Source organism: Macrobrachium rosenbergii, chromosome 50, assembly GCF_040412425.1.
Source record: "Macrobrachium rosenbergii isolate ZJJX-2024 chromosome 50, ASM4041242v1, whole genome shotgun sequence".
Taxonomy (NCBI): Eukaryota; Metazoa; Arthropoda; class Malacostraca; order Decapoda; family Palaemonidae; genus Macrobrachium; species Macrobrachium rosenbergii.
The window spans coordinates 25,093,884-25,115,000 of record NC_089790.1 but is presented as its reverse complement, the minus strand read 5'-3'; the positions used below and the strand labels follow the sequence as shown (position 1 = coordinate 25,115,000).

At 36.6% G+C, this 21,117-nt stretch overlaps 2 protein-coding genes across 2 annotated transcripts in view; one reads left to right on the top strand and one right to left on the bottom strand.

Moving 5' to 3' along the window:
- LOC136832766 (trypsin-1-like) overlaps positions 1-7,246 on the bottom strand; it is a 29,603-nt gene extending 22,357 nt beyond the window's left edge. Inside the window, exon 1 of the mRNA XM_067094298.1 lies at positions 6,288-7,246. Within this exon, the coding sequence (XP_066950399.1) occupies positions 6,288-6,363 (76 nt within the window). The 5' untranslated portion in view covers positions 6,364-7,246. The remainder of the gene's footprint in view (positions 1-6,287) is intronic.
- The window catches only part of LOC136832771 (heme transporter hrg1-A-like), a 122,851-nt gene that overhangs the window by 70,783 nt on the left and 30,951 nt on the right, over positions 1-21,117 (top strand). The gene's annotated exons all lie outside the window — the stretch shown is intronic.

The following is a 21,117-nucleotide window of genomic DNA, read 5'->3' as shown; positions in this document are numbered from 1 at the left end:
CCCTTCGCACTTCAAAGGGTAGTAGTGTCACTTACTATCACCATCGTTGCAGAATTTATATAGAAATAATCAACACACAATCACGTGCGGAACAGAAGCAAATTTCTGACCCACATCAGGATCGAACCCAGTTGTGTAGCTTAGTTGTCAGCGGCCTTGCCTTTCAATTAAAAGTTCACAGAGGGGCAGAACGATTCAGACATCCTGGTAAAATTCATGTTCACGGTGATCAGTCGAGTGGTGGGTTTCCTCTAAGATAGTATAGGACATGGGGCTAGCAACTTCATCCCAAGATTATTTCCTAGAACCAGAAAGGCAAAACCTTCTGGAACCACTCCTTCTAAGGGAAAAGGTGGGTAGGTGAAAATATGTAAGCATATTCACTACAGATGTGTCCCCTAACAGTGGTAGGTGCCAGTCATCTGACATCTTAATAAGATTTTTCCTTTAGATAAAGTTGTTTGTCCCTTGCATTTTCCACTTTATTTGCAACCCATTGCAGTGTACTAACTCTAACTAAACGATACTTAATCCACACCTTGATAAAGACACTAAGTATTTAAACGGTCTGTGACTTTCTTGCGCCGTCTTTGCCGTGGATTTGAACTTCAGCCCTCCAGCGACAGAATTGAGCATCATATATATATATATATATATATATATATATATATATATATATATATATATATATATATATATATATATATATATATATATATATATATATAAAAAGTATATTTGTATACATATATATATGTGTGTGTATGTATATATGTTTGTGTATCTGCGTTTTCTTTTGTGTGTTTAGCTACCTGTATGGTAGGTAGAGTACTTACACTTTTTGAAACAAATAAATAAAAGACAGGATTGAAGAAGGAGACGAAAACGTCACAACAAAGCAGGAAACTCGTTTGTCTTATAGAAACGTTCTCAAGGCAACTAAAGATACTTGAGGATAGAAAAGACAGGTTGTAGTTATCTCTTAAGCACTGAATGATGTCTGCAGTTGAGTTACCGAACAAGATTTTTCTTATCGGGCTATACGAATTCATGGCTACTTCCTTGGTGGCGCCTTTTAAATCTTGTGATTTAAAAGGCATCGCCAAGATAGAAAATACTTAAACTTAACGTAATCATCATTTAAAGATGGAAGTTATTTAAAGCATTCAAATGAAAGAAAACAGGGATGATTTACTCGTTTTTACTTTAATCGTCATCCAGAATCACTTCTTATATCTAAGAAAAGTGAACGGGAGTAATGTTACCTTCATTGACAATGACTGTATCAATCAAAATATCAAACTATAAAGATAAATAATTGTCCTAGATATGACTAATGTAATCTGGCTGTTCCTCTCGCTTTATCTCTCTGCCAAGTTCAGTGGGTACGCTGCCTGCCATAAAAACAAAAGTGTATTGTATTAAATCTTGATTCCTGAAATCTTGATATGATTTGTCATCGTCCGAAACTATCGCTTTATCATAGTTATTATCTGAGATAGAAATGAATAGGAAAAGATATATAAGTCTTTCCTAATGACACTGACTGCTGTATACTACCACGAAGCACTGTGGCCAAGGGAAGAAATATTCCATGACGTCACGCGAAAGCCCTCTTCCCCTTACCCAAAGGTGTTTGAAGAGATGTCTGCAACTTTCACAGAAAGGACGAAAGCAAAGAAACAATGAAGAAAGAAAGTCTCTGTCGGAAGAAAGAAAGTCACTGTCGGAAGAAAGAGTCACTGTCGGAAGAAAAGAAAGTCACTGTCGGAGAAAGTTGTCGCCATAATTATGTAGTATGGAGTGGCCCAGGTGATAGAAAATACTATGCTCCTTCGACGACAGCGAATGAAGGGCATTAATCTTGGTGTTCTGGCAAAGGGTGGCACTTTCTTTTTTTTTCCTTTTGGTGAATCACTCAGATTTGAGTTGTTTCCTTTGCCAGTTTCTTTCTCTTGGATAAATTCTTTGACGAAATCTTACTCTGTCGTGGAAACTGAATGATAAGTATACATTGAGACTCCTGCTAACCAGAATAATTGGCCTTGTTTGCAATATACGGAGAGACGCCCACGATAGCTTCAAATGTTTATTGACCTTTCCGCGGGGCAACTTCTTTTCCCACATGTTACACAAGTGGTCAGAGTCAATGTCGATGTCTAAAAGAAAAGAAAGAGGAAAATCTGGAAATAATTTCCATAGTAATCTGAAAATTAATGTTATCATCTGATGGGTGTCTGTTTACACGTGTAACAAGGTTATTGACCTTAGAACAACGCGTTTTTAAAATCCCATTCCATTTCATCGATAGGGTTATTACGCATCTGGACAGACCTTCGGATAATGATTCTGTTTCTCTGTAGAAAATAATGTCATAGTTCCGCTTTCAGTTGAGACGTATCGTAACCGCTTTCCGAATGATTGTTAATTTACATGAAACGATTTGTTAACAGGCATAATCTGCTGCTGTAACTTTGTTTCAATTGTTTTCCATTCACGTCTTAATCCACATTATGGGTTTGCCTATTCTTCCGAAAGCTCAATGAAATTTTCTACTTTTCGTTGATCGTTTAATGCTCACACGCAAACATTACATGTACTAGCAAGCAGAAAGTATATCCTCTCATAAATATGTACAAATACACATACAAATGTGCCTATCTCTATTTGTATTTATTCAGTATATACCCACGCGGACATAAATGTCTGTAATATTTATAATGTAAGTTTTAATAAAGTGCACCACTTGTTTCTGGACTACCACTGGACCTACAGTAATTATCCATTTAAAAGAAAGACACTTTTAAGACAAATAGTTACAGAAAATAACCATATATCTAAATATCCGCTGCTTTTATATAAATAAGAGTTATTGTAATTCAGGTCATCGACGGAGGATTCCCACTTGGCTGGCATACAAAACCCGTCAGCATAAGTATTCCGCGGAGGTGCCAATGTCACACTCCGCCTGGTTGTAAAAGTCTTCCGTTCCTTCTGTCGTAAATCTGTGGAGCATTTTCTACCTAATATTGTGGATGTTCGTCTCCTAAGTTTAAAAGGGCCTGTAATGCAACTCATAAGCGTCATAGCTTTGTTCTTTGTTTTTAGTTTTATGTAAAAGAAAACTATTGAGATGGGTACTTGTCTGTCTGTCCGCACTTTTTCTGTCCGCCCCTCAGATCTTAAAAACTACTGAGGCTAGAGGGCTGCAAATTAGTACTGGTATGTTGATCATCCACCCTCCAGTCATTAAACATACCAAATTGCAGCCCTCTAGCCTCAGTAGTTTTTATTTTATTTAAAGTTAGCCATGGATCGTGCGTCTGGCACCCCTATAGGTACCAATAACACAGGCCACCAACGGGTCGTAGCTGAAAGTTTCATGGGCTGCGGCTGAGAGTTTCATGGGCCGTGTCCGAGAGTTTCATGTAGCATTATACGCTGTACAGAAAACTCGATTGCGCCGAAGAACCTTCGGCTCATATTTCAATTGTTATTTTTTTAATTTATTTCGGAACTGCTGCTTATAAATGTATTGAGTTTCTCGTTTTTTTTATTTATTCATGTAGATTGTCATGTATTCATTCAAATTTGATTCTCATTATCAGAATCTTGTATTTGATTAAAGTTATATGCGTATGGTGACACTCATCAAAGACTCACTGAACTGAAAAAGAAAAAACCAGACGAATAGACGAGTTGAAATAAAATACAAGTGAAAGTTGCAAATAAGAAGAGGTATCAAGTACAAATACAATTGAATATGTATATAAACGAACGTAAATTACTAACTATTACAAAGGATAAAGGGAAATAGATCAGAAACTGCGACGTAGCTTCCAGCCTCACTTAACCTTAAAAGAACAGTATTTCAGAGATCACTCTTACAATGCACGCAGGAGAGTAGAAAAATGCTCATATAGAAAAGCAGATATAAAAAAAACATATCTGATTCTTTCTCTTCACACAAACACACACACACTAGATTATATATATATATATATATATATATATATATATATATATATATATATATATATATATATATATATATATGTGTGTGTGTGTGTGTGTGTGTGTGTGTGTGTGTGTGTGTCGAGTTTGTGTGGTGCACACTTCAGATTGTTTACGTTTTTCCCGAGTTTGATGCTGCTGTACTTTCTATGTAAATGAAGTTGATATCTATATTATCTAATAGTGCTCAACTATGTAAGTATTGTATAGATATAGATTATCAAATATGGAATTATATTACAGGAAAAGCCTTCGACACCATCGTTACGCATTCGATAACAGTCCTTGTCTCACCGGACATTTTCAGGTTAACTGCAACATCCTCTTCTGTGTGTGTGTGTATTGAATGTATCTTCTCCTACCATTTTATCTGATTATTCATCCCATTCCCTTTTATTTTATCATGAATACAAAATGTATCGTTTGTCTGCTTCAAAAGAAGAAAGAAATTACCCCCCAAAAATACGACCAAAAATAACTGATGTTAAATGCCATATAATATAAAAGGATAAAGTCTTCAGGACAAATAAAAAGAACCAAGAATTAATATTAACTGCATTACAATGGAACTAGATAACGATTCCTAACAACTCCAGAAGGATTATCCAAAACAAAAATAATTTATATGGATGCTAAAGACGGATTAGACAGTGGAAAGTAAGAAGGCGGAGAGAGAGGTCAAATTCGGAGAATGGGAAATAATTGGCACCCGAAATTGCGTATTGACGATGCAATTCACCGAAAGCAACTATCTCTTTTATATCGTCAGTTTTAAAGAAGATTTAGAATAAACGCCAGGAATGACATTGAGCTTCACAAACGGAGACATTTCCACAGCAGGAATTTCAAATGACCCATTCACTTTCATCGAGAGTAAACGGAATCTATTTAAGATATGAAAGCACTTGATGCCATCTACGTTTTTTTTTTATTTGACTGTGTCAGTGGAGTGGAGATAAGCAATAACAGTAAATTTTCATCTGAAACAATTCCCCGTGAGAACTTATTTCCGTGGGGAAAACTAGTTTCTAACTTTTCCGAAGCTCTACTGAAATCTTACTCCAGCTGAAATTAGGCCGAAACGCCTCAACACTGGTGCAGTTAATAAAAAATTAGTGTTTCAAAGTTTATTTATTAGAAACTACCAGGAATCGATAAATACAACGCTAAGCAACTGGCAGTTATTCATGGCAAACCTAATTTTACTCTTTGGCAATGCTATTTTAATCGTATCTATATCTTTTTCATCGTATCTATATCATTTTAATCGTATCTGCATCTATCATTCGACGATATATTTCAACTCGCACACATTTGCGTTGGCATTTTCGTCCATTTCGAAGACTTGATTGACTGTTTTTGCAACTATACATTCTCGTTTACCAATGGCGAACTTCCAAACACAGCACATTGATGAGGCTAATGCGAGGGAGTAGTAGCTGTGTCCCAGTCATTGAAACCACAATTAATCCGATTGTAAACAATCCACGCCTGTCCGAAGTCACTGAGTCGACGATCGAGTCAGCTGGATAACGGATATGGATGGGGATCCAAACAAGTGGAATCTTGAGCAATTTCTCTCGCAGCCGAGGACCTGTTTCGGTTGGCGTATGATGAAAGTGGAGGTGGTCGGTCATAGGGAGATAGGGGAGGGCGAGGCGGGGGGAGGTGGGGGGAGTATCTCTGCCCTCTCTGTACTTCTCATTTCCCTTTAGATCAATTTTGGTAACTCTCTCTCTCTCTCTCTCTCTCTCTCTCTCTCTCTCTCAGACTTAGCGGATACGAATTCCAGTTCATTGTTTTAGAAATACGACAAAATCAGCTTTTCCTCTAAATGATAACAGGCCGTATACTAGACTGTGTTAACTTCAGCTACCATCTGTTTATTGTAGACCGTAAGATATGAGTAATTATATATCAGAGATAAGCATTTTATGGAAGAGAGGTCCCTAATCGACTCGGCCCCATCCCTTTCACTTTTAAATCTTGAACTCTTTTCGTCGGTGCTTCCGGAACCCTGTTTTTAATAACTCGTAGCTCACTTTTGTTGTTGTGATTCCAGTTTATAATAATGATAATTTCTTTATTGAAGAGGCGGGGTTATTCTATGGTCTAGGAAGAACATTTTCCTTTGTTTCTTAACCTCGTTTTCTACGGTGTTCAATCACATTAAACTTAGTTTACACACTTAAAACCTACAGAAATGAGCACGAAAACATCTGAACCTTAAAATAAACTAATTTTAAGATTTCCAAAAGGCCTGATGAGCTTACCTGTCACGAATATGATGCAGAGGAGGATGAGGTGTCCCGATGCTGGGTAAAACGAAGAGAAGACTGAGAGAGCCATCCCGCTCGGTAGATCAAGAGTCTTCCTCTTCTACCACTCGTTTTTAAAACTTGACTCTTGTTGTCCTCTCACTGGTGCGCTTGAGACAGTCTTCAACGTTTTGCTGAAGCTCAGCTCAGCCGCCACTTGGAAATGATTCGAATTGGTTGTCGCGTCTGAAAGACCTTTGCAACTCCGCACTACTTAGGGAACTAATTCAGATATCGTCAGTCCTTGTCTTAAGAGATTTTGAAACTAAGAGAATGTCACCTTTGAGAAAAGTCTAAGGACAGCGTTTCTGGGCATTCGTCTCTCACGAAAACGTGGTATGTACTTGCGTCCGTGAAAGGGGTTGGAAGTCACATGTGCCGCTGGGAGAGCGCTTAGTCGAAAGGGAACGTTGTCAGCGGTGTCGGCGGTACTTTTGCTTTCTTTCTCCCGGGTGCAAACGGAAATATATAACGGGCCGAAGGTCTCGGTCTTTTCCTGTTCTTTTTTCCTTTCCCTTCGCTAAGAATGCCTTTCACCTAATAGAAGTTATCCAGGGTTGGGCGATGGGAGAATGGTAACAGGAAACTTGATGTAGGTCAGTGACAATGTGGCTTCAGATTAATGAATATGCTTCGCCTTAAAGCTTCAGGTACGAATTATGAAAAACTAGTACTTCAGGATATGTTAATCTACAATTCCGTTAGTTTCGAGGTAAATTCTAAAGATAATAGCTGTCTTGGTCAGTGCACCATATGTAAGGCAAAGCAGCGGTGCTAGTGAACGGGATCATGAGCAGAGAAAACGGCCACTTTCATTGCAATGCTGTGCTTTTACTACAGTCGAAGTAAGTGACTGAAATGTGCGAAGGGAGGCAAGGCACCCGTATGGCTACTCCGGTGGGTGAATTGACACTGAAAGCTCGCTGCTAACCTCAGAGTTGAGGTACATATAGTTCTCACCAAACCTTCACAAATCTGTGACGTCATACCACACGGATACATACGCACGTACAAATGCGAAACACATCAAGATAGATAATAAAACAGAGAGAGAGAGAGAGAGAGAGAGAGAGAGAGAGAGAAGAATAAAAAAAATAAGAACCGCGTCACCTTGTTCCAGAAAAGCATTATGAAAGTGTCTTATCACATGATCTGAGCAACGGCAATTCGACGCAGAAAGTAGGAAAGGATGAAGCCAATCCCTCCCACTGGAAAAGGGAATTATTCCATGACCCCAGACGGCGAGAGTGACAGGCAGTGGCTGAGCGTTTCCAGGGAATACATGCGCCAATACAAAACCGGTTAGGGGTTAACTGTGCCACTGGGCCATTTCTCTTATTGTGTCTCTTTTATTCTGTTTGATGTGTGTCTTCTTTGTTTTAGGCTTCTAACAAAGGGACTTACATAATGCTAGGTCAGTGTTTGCCGTGTGATGTGTTCCGTTCCATTTTTCTACACGAAAAATGATAGAGCCGTGGATTACTTGCGACAGATCACTATGATAAAAACTTAATTTCAGGTATCAGAATTTGAAATGAGTGAAAAAATAATATCATATACAGACTTTCGCCTCTATTCTCTCGGGCTGTGATGTACTTGCTCATGTAAATATGGACGGTTGCAAGAATATTGCGCTTTGAGTGTATGTTTCCAGATTCTATTTTTTTACGAAATCTCAATAGCAATGAAAATTGAGTAGGTGATTGGCGATGTCCGAAGAGATCCCCAAGCGTAGGATCATCGGGTTTTAGGACCCTACACACTTTACCAGCCTGTCTCATGACGTATTGAAGATTCCTTATAAAATCTCAAATATATATATATATATATATATATATATATATATATATATATATATATATATATATATATATATATATATATATAAGTCCAGGTACAATATATATATATAGATATATATATATATATATATATATATATATATATATATATATATATATATATATATATATATATATATATATATATATATATATATATATATATATAACTTCAGCTATAAGATTTGTATATATTTTTACAGATACAATTCGTCTTGATATTCAAGTATATTACTGTGGATCCTTTATACATGTATATCGTCACTAAAGTCATTGATAGTTATCGTCGGTGGTTCGAGCCCTAATGGTGACTATCACTTATCAATTATAATTCCCCTTCGGTGTTATTTCCGAGGTAGAACGACTTGGATATTAAATGACATATGTAGCTTAATGTTTGTGTATAGAAAATGTCACGATGATGTGATAAAAATTCATACACACACACACACACACACACACACACATATATATATATATATATATATATATATATATATATATATATATATATATATATATATATATATTAAATTACATATGTATATATATACACATTTATATACTTATATGTATGCATATATACATTTATATATACGTAATATATATATATACATACACACATATATATATATATACATACATATATATATATATATATATATATATATATATATATATATATATATATATATATATATATATGAAACTTTCATGATCATTAGTAGATGGATTCAGTTTGTTCGTTCACAGAAATTTATAAATTTGTATACGTATATAACCTACAGATGTCCCTGTAAACACATGCGATATTTATAAAATGTAAAGTATACCTTTATATGTTTACAATATGCTGCATACCATCATTTCATACAGAAGCAATATTTGCTCTACCTATAATATTTTCCGCAGAACACTTAACCTACGAGATCATACAAATGGTTACCTACGCACTGATCCGTTTCTCACCAATACAAAATTACATATCACTTAGGAAAAATTAAAAGGATTCTTCCAGGATGAAGAAAATCCGGATGGGTTTTCCTTATTATTTATAATTGTTCACGACGCGTTACTATAAGATTATACGCCCCATTGATTTTCTTCTCGGAAAAATCAATGTACCACACTAGCTGAAATCATGTAATACTGTATCTGTTGCAAATGGTGTACGAGTACAGACTGTAGTGATACTCGTCGTCCCGGTGGGTGCTAAGATTTTTCAAAACTAAATTTTTATGCTTCTGTATAATTACCCTGAATCTAGACCCTTTGTTCCTGATAACCAGCATAATGACAGGAAGCAATTTGGTACTTGCGATGTCCTTTTGGTTCGTAATAATTGCATGTAGGATAACCATGGTAATGGGTTATGAACCCAGACTTGTTTATATTGATATGATTGCTGCTATTGCGGTAATGGTTTAATCATAAGCCTTTTATAAATCAGCTTCGTAACGTGAACGTTGGAGTCTATGTGGCCGATTCAGTCAACCAAAATGCGAAACATGGTGATTAAATGAGATCAGAAGTGGGCCAGTGAGCAATTTGGTCAGTGTAATATAAAGCTGCACACGGGACACTGTGATTTGTGTTGCTCAGCCTCGAGCGATGCTCTCACACTATGACTGATTGCATGTAAAACTGTGCTTGGATAATTCTATATATCTGACTCCACTTAGCTTTTCTCTAACTCCAAGTTTTTTTATTGCAGCACTGCAAAACAAAACAATCATCTGATGTTTCTAAAAAGCGAGATATTTGGAGAGCCTGCGTCGGCAGATATGGTAGCAGTAATGAAACCCTTTTTTATTTCGTTATCTTTATGCGTGCTGGAAAATTAGTACAGCACTGGGATATGGAGTAACAAGACGGAAACCGTAGGTATTGGATGGGACCTGGGATACACTAATAGGCTGAAGCAAAAGTACTCGTAGAATTCATTATTTCAGTAAGGAAATGTTAAAGGCAGGGCACAAAATGCTGAATAACCAAGTCTAGATAGCGAAGTTTTATGAAGATCAAGAAGAGACCAGAGAGAATATCTGGAACAACAGGTAGGGCTGATGTTGACAGAGGGAGTGGGATTTGTGTCTGGGTAGTCCATCAAAGTAGTTCCTCATTGGAATGGTGGGTACCGTTCACAGCTAGCACTCTGCTGGCCAATGAAGAATTAGAGGAATTTATTTCTGGTGATAGAAATTCATTTCTCGCTATAATGTGGTTCGGATTCAACAGTAAGCTGTAGATCCCGTTGTCAGGTAACCAAATGGTTCTTAGCCACGTAAAATAAATCTAATCCTTCGGGCCAGCCCTAGGAGAGCTGTTAATCAGCTCAGTGGTCTGGTTAAACTAAGGTAGACTTAGTCCATCAAGCTATTGATGAATTATCCATGGGTGAAAAGAAAAAGAGGAAAAATACTTGAAAAGAAAAAGAGGAAAAATACCTGAAAAGAAAAAAGGGGAAAAATATTTGTAAGAAAAAAAAAAGAAGAGATGGTCAATAACACCAAAAGAAGAAAGACGACTCTAGGGAGAACAGTTTTGTAGTTCATAAATAAAAGATATGAAGGGGATAATATGTAACTTCAGCTAAAGATCTGAACATATTTACGAATGAACTCACAGCTCTTTTTGAGAGGAATTTATAATAATGAAACTTATTTGATGGAAATTGCCTGGCTATGACGACATCACTGCAGAGATGATTTTAACTGAAACTTTAATGACACCTGTTTTGCAGAATATGGAATAAATTACAAAACCTGATGATTAGGAATAGCAAGCCGTTGCAAGGTTGCCAAAATAAGCTGACCTGACTGAATGTGGTAACTAAGAGGCATTGCATTTACAACAATTAATGAAAATAATGATTATGCTTGTTCTGGGTAGGCTGGAGAAAGAAACCGATAAAATGATCCGAGATGATCAAGCTAGCTTAGCACAAGGCAAAAGTTGCACGAATCAAATGTATGTGTTACGACATATGCAACAGTTATGTAATTTAGAAATTCCCTTCTGATGGCTGTTATAGATTACGAGAAAGCATTTGACAGGTTCCAAAGACTAACTCTGAGGAATGTTTACGTCACTATATTATTTCCGTTAAATATGTCAAGCTATTTGAAACTATCTTTGAAGGAAGCAGATGCAAAACTGATGTTGATATAGGCTTCAAAAAGAGTTTGCAGTAATTAGCGGGGTACTACAGGGAAATGTTATGTCAGCTTTGTTGTTTACCCTTCACATTTGTTATATGATAAAACATGTGGTTGGATATAGAAGTTTAGATTGGCGTAACGACAGAAACTTGACAGAAACTTTAATCAGCAAACACTGCAAGATCTAGAAAGCTTGCTAAGTAGAATTTATTGTATATCTAGAGAGATGGGATCAAATTAATCTAAAAAACAGAAGTAATGAGGACGGAGTATGCTCAAAGGGATGAAATAACACTGGATAAAGAAAACATTATTGAGGTTCGGTCTTTCAAATATTTAGGAATGATGATGATCACTACAGGTTCTCTTGAGTTGGAATTTAATGGAAGACAAAAAAATGCAAATTATATAACGAGAAGGCTAAATAAGATCTGGAAATCAAATAGACTGACACTGCATGCGAAAATAAGGTCTTACTTTAGTCCAGTATGACCAGTATTACTATGTACCCCGTAGTGGGTTAGTGCCGTCACTGCGCCTCATACGATGCACTGTAGACATTACTTAAGGTTCTCTGCAGCGTGCCTTCGGCCCCTAGCTACAACCCCTTTCGTTCCTTATACTGTACCTCCTGTCATATTCTCCTTCCACTTTCTCCTGACAATTGATTCATAGTGCAACTTCGAGGCTTTCCTCCTGTTACGCCTTTCAAACCTTTTAATGTCAATTTCCGTTTCAGCGCTGAATAACCTCAGAGGTCCCAGTGCTCGGCCTTTGGCCTAAGTTCTATATCCAATTCAGTTCAGTTCTATATTCAATTCAGTATTTTTATGTGGACGTGAATCGTACTATGACCGACTTAGTGGCATAGCCAGGACTTTTTACTGGAGGGGGCCAAACAGTCAAGACCATTTTGAATATTGTACAAATATATATACAAATATATATACAGTATATATACTGTATATGTATATGTATATGTATATATATATATATATATATATATATATATATATATATATATATATATATATATATATATATATATATTTAGCTCACCCTTTTTCCCACTCATTTGGGGAACTTCTACTGTCTTGGTCTTTAATCTTTATTTGAAGCGTCTATTCTCAGCTTGTCTCCAAGAAAAAAAAAGGATTATAAACTAGGAAATTCACAGCAGACATATTTATTCAAACTAAAAGACTGATGGATTAGGGTATTGATAAATATAAGAACAAAAAGTCAAAAACTTCACATAAGATACCGATTCTTAAGCAGGAATAAACTCCAGATGTATAAATTAATGTTCCAGATAGTTAAATGTATATATAGAATATATAAAATAGAGATAGTTATTGCAAAGGAAAAATATTTAAATCTAAATTCATTTTTATGTATGAAGAGGAATTACGATAGGACTATGGAAATCGTTAAAGATAATGAGTGAAAACAAAAAGCTTACTTTTAAACATCAACACAAATAGCCTTATCTGTTTTGTCAGTGAAAATCAAATAAAGTACTGAGCACATACCAGAGAGAGAGAGAGAGAGAGAGAGAGAGAGATTTGTGTATACTTACGTATGTGTATCAAAACAAAATAAATATATATATATATATATATATATATATATATATATATATATATATATATATATATATATATATAAACAAAGTAGTTTTTAAAGTTGACAAAATAAATGAATGCTTCAAAGAAAGTTTATATATTGTATGTATGCAAAATGTTAAGAAATTAAATGTAAAACTAGAAATAATGAACATTTAGAAATATAAAAGATAATAAGAGCAATATACAATGCCATCTAATCATGAAGTTTGAATTTTATATTTATTATTTAGAATTCTGACTGACCTAAATTCAATACAGTAAGAAATAGAACTTTCTCTTATGTGATGGATTTAAGTCTCCGAGCTGAAGTTGTTGCAAATTTATCAATAACATTTGACACAGGTGTGTCAGCTCTGTGCACCTGAAGAAGAAGAAGTGCTTCCAAACGAGTTTCAGAATAGGCTAACCTGGAACCTACAAAACGTCCCCGAAACCAGTATCAAGTCTACATGCAAAAAAATATGAATATATCGGGAGATAAAAAAAATATATATCGGCTACATTCATTATATACATTCATACGTAGGCTACAGACATATACGCACACACGTATGTGTTACGCATATACTGTATATATATATATATATATATATATATATATATATATATATATATATATATATATATATATATATATATATATGTGTGTGTGTGTGTGTGTGTGTGTGTGTGTGTTTGTGTTAGAAGAAGAGTTGAATGAATGCACGCACACGCAAAAAACAAATTTGGCCGTTTTTTCCTCGAAAAAAATATCGACAATCTTGAAAAACTGCTCATAATTTTATTAAAATACAATTATTTAATATCAATTGGGGCAATGGCCCCCCTGACCCCCCACCCCCTGGCTACGCCACGGATGGCCGCGATTACTTCTAGTGTCTAGAAGATTTTGTCGATTTGAGAACATAACCATAAGAAGAATATTAGAAGTTATTTGGAAGGGTTGAACGAGAAATAATGTCATGAGTGTTATTACGGGAAATTCATTTGTAGATGAGGCAGTAATAAAAGGAAGATAGAGATGTCATTGGCATGTCCAACACGCTATCCCTGAGAGAATAAGGTCTATAGTTAAGTCTGCCCATGCTCTTGGAAAACGGGGTTTTGTTGTACGCCGGGGGGAGGCTGTGAAACCCGTGACGTCACGGCTTTCTCCTCGGGCTCAGATTCTGACGACGATTATAATTAGGGATCACTTTTTTTGGTTGCACTTTTCACCTTTTTTCTAAATATTGTGCAACTACGCATTAGTTTTAATTACTGATTAAAACTTAATGTAATTTCAACGTTCTACAGACAATAGAAAGAACGGCGAAAGAAACATTTGCCAATTCTTTATGATTAATTGTACACTATTACAAAAGGAAGTGCGTCTACATCTTTTTATACGAGCCCTTCAAATGAATTTATTTGTAAAAAATCAACCCATATACTGTAGTATGGATACTCACAGAATACTAGAAATTATATGTCCACACTTAAATGAATATGTTTATAGGTATTTATATTGTGTTTATATACGGTGAGAAATGTACAACATTAAGTGTGCGCGCATATGTGGCTGTTCTGTATCGATTCATAGTTTTGAACTTGCTATTAATTTTGGCCCCGTTCAGGTTTCGCACTCTGGACAATGTATTTCAGCGAACAAAAGAAGAAAGGAGGGGTGAACCAAAACGGCAATATCGAATGTTAATACAGTATTCTCAATGCTCGTTTGCCTGATGTTAAAGATATTGTCCCATGATTGCATTGTCATTTTAAAAGTTTTTCCATATTTTCAATTCGCTTAGAATCACCTCGTTAGGTCTGAATAATTTTCCTTTTCCTCTGCTGAATGTATCAATCTGGGAACCATCACCAGTTGGTACATTTGATACCAAAAGTCATACTTGGGAATGAAACCAGCATATAGAGGAACCCCTCTTAATCTGAAGCTTCCACTTTTGACATCGTCTGCAGTATTTTCTTTTGGCGATTCCCATTCTTCATCGGGTAAACAAAACAGCATTGCACAAGCTTAGCTCCCTTTGCAGAGAGTTGGAATCCATTTCCGGCAATGGAGGTTCATTATCAGGGGCGCAAGGAAATGGAGTAGATTATATAATATCCTGTGTGGCATTTTTTTTTTAATACTGAATTTTGATCCGACCAATGAACTGTCCTTTCCTAACAGAAAGGATCTTACTCGCGATTTGACAGTAACTGCCGATGGATGTTGATAACATCATCCCAAGGATCCTCCAAGAGTCGTTTCTCTCCTCTTTCAACAGATTTTATTTGTCCTGAAGTGGATTCCAAATGGTCTGAAGAGAGATGCACCACTGCGGGGTTGGTTTCAGAAGTTACGCCAGGCGTTACATGCGTATATACGCTTGATCTGCATATAATTATGAAGGTAATACGATGCATTTTTTGTTTGTTTGGATCTATTTATCTATCAGTCTGTTTATCTATCTATCTGTATCTATTATCTATCTATCTATTTATTATATATATGTGTGTGTGTATGTGTGTGTGCGTGTGTGTATGTAAAGACTGATATAATGATATACATGTATCTGTCCGTGTGACTGTACGTGCGCGTGTGACCCATGTGTAAGCACACATACATACATATCCATACATACATACATACACACACACACACACACACACACATATATATATATATATATATATATATATATATATATATATATATATATATATATATATATATATATATGTGTGTGTGTGTGTGTGTGTGTGTATCAATTTACGCTTCCTGAAGCTTTCTACTAACTAATTTTGGAACTGGTTGATTTAGTGTTCCGTACATAAAGTTCCCTTTGCGTCCATTCTTTTCGAAATGTAAACTAATGTACATATGACGGCTTTTCCGCGATCGACGGGATCCATGCTTCTAGTTTATTGTTGTTTTAGGAATCGATGGAAATAAATGTTTCCTTCTTCCTCTTAACATCCGTAATAAGTGTAAACTTTTTGCGTTATTTTAGTCGCCTAAAAAATCCTAATTAAGATCTAAATCTATAGTGATAAATAGGTCGGAATAAAGAAGAAATGTAAGTATTTTCCACTGAACACTGCACTGCTCGTGATTGTAAACAAATGGTCTGTATACTCTTGCGGCCTTAGGTCAAGGTAACTGCCTACCTGCCTATGCGGGAATTGTTAATTTCGCTGTGCGGGGGAGGTTAATTTTGCTGTGCAGGAAAGGTTAATTTTGCTGTGCGGGGAAAGTTCATTTTGCTGTGCGGGTAAAGTTCATTTTGCTGTGTGGGGAAGGTTAATTTTGCTGTGCGGGGAGGTTAATTTTGCTGTGCGGGGAAGGTTCATTTTGCTGTGCGGGGAAGATTAATTTTGCTGTGCGGGAAAGGTTAATTTTGCTTGCAGGGAAGTTTAATTTTGCTTTGCGGGGAAGGTTAATTCTGCTGTGCAGGGAAAGTTAGTTTTGCTGTGCAGGAAAGACTAATTTTTGCTGTTCAGGGAAGGTTAATTCTGCTGTGCGGGGAAGGTTAATTCTGCTGTGCGGGAAGGTTAATTTTGCTGTGTGGGAAAAGTTAAATCTGCTGTGTGGGAAAGGTTAATTTTGCTGTATGGGAAAGGTTAATTTTCCTGTGTGGGGAAAGTTAATTTTGCTGTGCAGAAAAGGTTCATTTTTCTGTGTGGTGAAGGTTAATTTTGCTGTGCATGAAAGGTTAATTTTGCTGTGCAGAAAAGGTTCATTTTGCTGTGCAGAAAAGGTTCATTTTGCTGTGCAGAAAAGGTTAATTTTGCCGTGTGGTGAAGGTTAATTTTGCTGTGCAGGAAAGGTTAATTTTGCTGTGCAGGAAAGGTTATTTTTGCTGTGTGGGAAAGGTTAATTTTGCTGTGCGGGAAGGTTAATTTTGCTGTGTGGGAAAAGTTAAATCTGCTGTGTGGGAAAGGTTAATTTTGCTGTATGGGAAAGGTTAATTTTCCTGTGTGGGGAAAGTTAATTTTGCTGTGCAGAAAAGGTTCATTTTTCTGTGTGGTGAAGGTTAATTTTGCTGTGCATGAAAGGTTAATTTTGCTGTGCAGAAAAGGTTCATTTTGCTGTGCAGAAAAGGTTCATTTTGCTGTGCAGAAAAGGTTAATTTTGCCGTGTGGTGAAGGTTAATTTTGCTGTGCAGGAAAGGTTAATTTTGCTGTGCAGGAAAGGTTATTTTTGCTGTGTGGGAAAGGTTAATTTTGCGGTGCTGGAAAGGTTAATTTTGCTGTGCGGGAAAGGTTAATTTTGCTGTACAGCGAAGGTTAATTTTGCTGTGTGGGAAAGGTTAATTTTTCGGTGCGGGGAAAGCTAGTTTTACTGTGCAGGGAAGGTTAATTTTGCTGAGTGGGAAAGGTTCATTTTTCTGTGCGGAGAAGGTTAATTTTACTGCGTGGGGAAGGTTAATTTTGCTGTGCAGGAAAGGTTAGTTTTTCTGTGCGGGAAAGGTTAATTTTTCTGTGTGGGAAAGGTTAATTTTGCTGTGCAGGGAAGATTAATTTTGCTGTGAGGGGAAGGTTTATTTTGCTGTGTGGGGAAGTTTAATTTTGCTGTGCAGGGAAGGTTAATTTAGCTGTGCAGGGAAGGTTAATTTTTCTGTGCGGGGAAGGTTTATTTTGCTGTGTGGGGAAGGTTTATTTTGCTGTGCGGCGAAGGATTATTTTGCTGTGCGGGAAAGGTTAATTTTGCTGTGCGGGGAAAGTTTATTTTGTTGTGAGGGGAAGGTTTATTTTGCTGTGCGAGAAGGTTAATTTTGCTGTGCAGGGAAGGTTAATTTTGCTGTGCGAGGAAGGTTAATTTTGCTGTGCGGGGAAGGTTAATTTTGCTGTGCAGGGAAGGTTAATTTTGCTGTGCGGGGAAGGTTAGTTTTGCTGTGCGGGAAAGGTCAATTTTGCAACATAATGGGTTAGTGCCATCAGTGCACCTCATGCGATGCACTCGAGGCTTTACTTACGGTTTTTTGCAGCGTCCCTCGTCCCCTGGCTGCAACCCCTTTCATTCTTTTTACTGTACCTCCGTTCATATTCTCTTTCATCCAACTTACTTTTGACCCTCTCCTAACAATTGATTCATAGTGCGACTGCTAGGTTGCCCTGTTGCACCTTTCAAACCTAATCTCCGTTTCAGCGCCGAATGACCTCATATGTCCCAGCTTTGGCGTTTTCCCTAAATTCTGTGTTCTATTCTATTCTGTTCTGTTTGCGTTGCACGGCGTTGGAGATGGTGATGATAAACACTAATGATGGAACATTTACTGTTTTTTTTTTGTACTGTTTTACATTTCTTAATTTTTTTTTTTTTTTTTGCAGGTTAATAACTTATTTTTCTATCTATATTTTTGTACATTATGTAAGGTGGCATCCTTCCATTAATCCTATTCAATGTTCTCTGGGCAGGTGGAGAAACGAAGGAAACAAACGCATAAAACAGAAGACTAACAAAGATCAGCAGAGAAAGAGATTACAAAATAACAAACTCCTTTCCAAATTCATCGATATCCAACGTCCTGGGGATAAACTAAACCTTTCATTAAATTCCTAAATATCAAGCTTCCTTTCTCACTCTTAATTAAGTATGGCTCGTGAAGAATTAACTTTTGGGAGCCAAATTTATTTCCAAAGTATGTTAGGTTTAAGTTTGTCAACCAGACCTAGTCATTTTTGTAACCATTTCTTTGCTAACTTACAAATATTTAAGTAACTACATTTATAACTACATTTATTGTCTTGAGCAATAATTAATAGCTTATGATCGCCTTCACAAAAGCCATTGCACTTAGGCTTTTAATACCATATAGTATGCTTTATTTTAAGGCGCATCCAAGCAAAAACAATAACGGCAACTAAGCGTTAAAAATTACATTTTGCAGTTGATTGAGACTGTCACCCATAGCATTAATATTAGCATAACATTAAACAGTATAACAGTGAAGGCTCTTCAATCGCCCATATGGAGCTATCAATACTCACCCCATTTCCAGGTACGTAACCATCATTAAATCTGCCTAATTAGTAGCGGTTTGGGTATCTAAAATCTACATACCCAAGATTAATCTAATGGCCTTGTTCGCAACTGCAGGAGTTTGGTGATACTTCATTAATTATAATGCCATTCAGTCTCAATAAATTTTGAAAAGTAGCGTGTCATATTTATTTCCTTTCTTCACAGTCCTTTGCGTTAGTTAGAAAGTTTATGAGTCGTTTCCCCTATTTCTACATCTACTTCCGATCATTGATTGTTGCTCAGTTAGCTGCCAAGTATTGGCCGGTATATGTGCATGCGCAAATTCGTAGGTATAATTATATTCCTTTAAGTATGAACAGCATGCACAGCTTTGTTTATATAAATTCAGTGAAATTCAGAAATACGGTTAACTTAACATTTTGTTGCTATTCTCAGTGATATATCAGTTCAACATTATGTTGCTATTCTCTCAGTGATATATCAGTTCAACATTATGTTGCTATTCTCAGTGATATATCAGTTCAACATTACGTCGCTATTCTCAGTGATATATCGAACTGTTGCGTAGTATCCATAATTTCTTAAACTTCCCTGCCTTCTGTTCTGTTGCATGGGTATCAGCACATTCGTAATGGGAAGGATGTGTTTTATTTTCATTTGCAGTGTGAACATTTTAAAAAGGCTATTGTCTAAGATTTAAGGCAAACTGTTCCGTACCTCTAACATTTACTTTTGTACTTGATTCTGCACCTTTCATATGTATTAGTTGCTGTTTAATGGAACCCCTTGTCTTTTCACTTTTTGTGCTTTATTCTGCACCTTATCATTAAAGAAAAAAATACACAGCTGCAGGGGCATTTTATTTTAATGGCAATAAAATGCTAAGTCTTGATCATTCCTCTTGTATATGGGTCCCCTATGCTGCTAGGGCCCGCCCTGTCGCAGATAAACTAGATTTTGATAGACCTTCTTAGATGCCTTTGCCAATTTTTAAGCGTGTTGGTCGTTTGTGATCATTACTTGACCAGGCTGGCAGGATGGATCTCCTTTAATCCTGATTAAGCTTTACACTACACAGGGTTCATCCACAACCTGTAACAGACTCAAACAGACATCAAGATTAAATTTAAGTTATACAATATTCTGTTTTTACTGCAACTCAAATACTTCAGAAAGATCAAGTGCTGTTTAGCAGAGTCACCTTGTCTTTTTGTTCGGTCTTTGTAAATTGAACTTCAATCTCTTTCGATCGTTTTCACTTACAGATCTTTCAAGATAAAGTATGGGCCATGCGTCACAGGTCGTAGTAAATATTCATGTCTGCTTGTCGCAAAATATGCGAGATGAAACTGAGCGTAAGTCAGGTTAAGGTGATCCTTAATTCTTGTTCTAAAGTGGAAGATTCTAAGATAGTTGGTCAGAAGAAGACTGGGCAGGCTCAGACAACAAAGGGAACCAATTGATTGTCTGAATAAATGGCACCAAAGGTTCATAAAATATGAAACCTGTACTCTTTAACGTCAGAATGGAAAACATGCAACGCCCTCGACCTCCCAGTAGATCCTCATTGTTATTTGGCCATTTTTTGTGCCCCTGAATAACTCCAGTAAAATAAAAGGCTGACCCGCTTTTGCCACAACAATAACAGCGGTGTGTTAAGTGACCTCTACCTGCCAACCGGTAGATAACAACAAGCAGACAAAAAGTAGAGGCAAATGTCTGCAACATGTTCACAATGTCAGGCGTAGGGAAACCGCCATGTCATGACTCACAGGTTGATCTACAGACATGGCTACCCGTAAACAAACAAGGCCTTTCTAAAAGACCGTGACCGGTGTGGTTGGTTCACTTTCGACCGATACCATATAGGCAGGGGCGTAGCCCCCGGGAGGAGGGCGTCCTAATTAACAATAAATAATTATATAATTTTTTCATGGAATTATCATGAATGAAATCATTTTGTACGAAAAATTTAAATAACAATGCATGTTATTCTTGCTTCGACTGATATTACATAGGCAGGGGCGTTGCCTGAGGGGAAGGGGGGTGGGCGGTGTCGGCCTAATTGACAAAAATTAATTGCACCATTTTTCCTTGGAATTTTCATGAATGAAATAATTTTGCATTAAAAATGTAAATGACCATGCACACTTAAATGCACGTTATTCTCGCTTTGAGAGA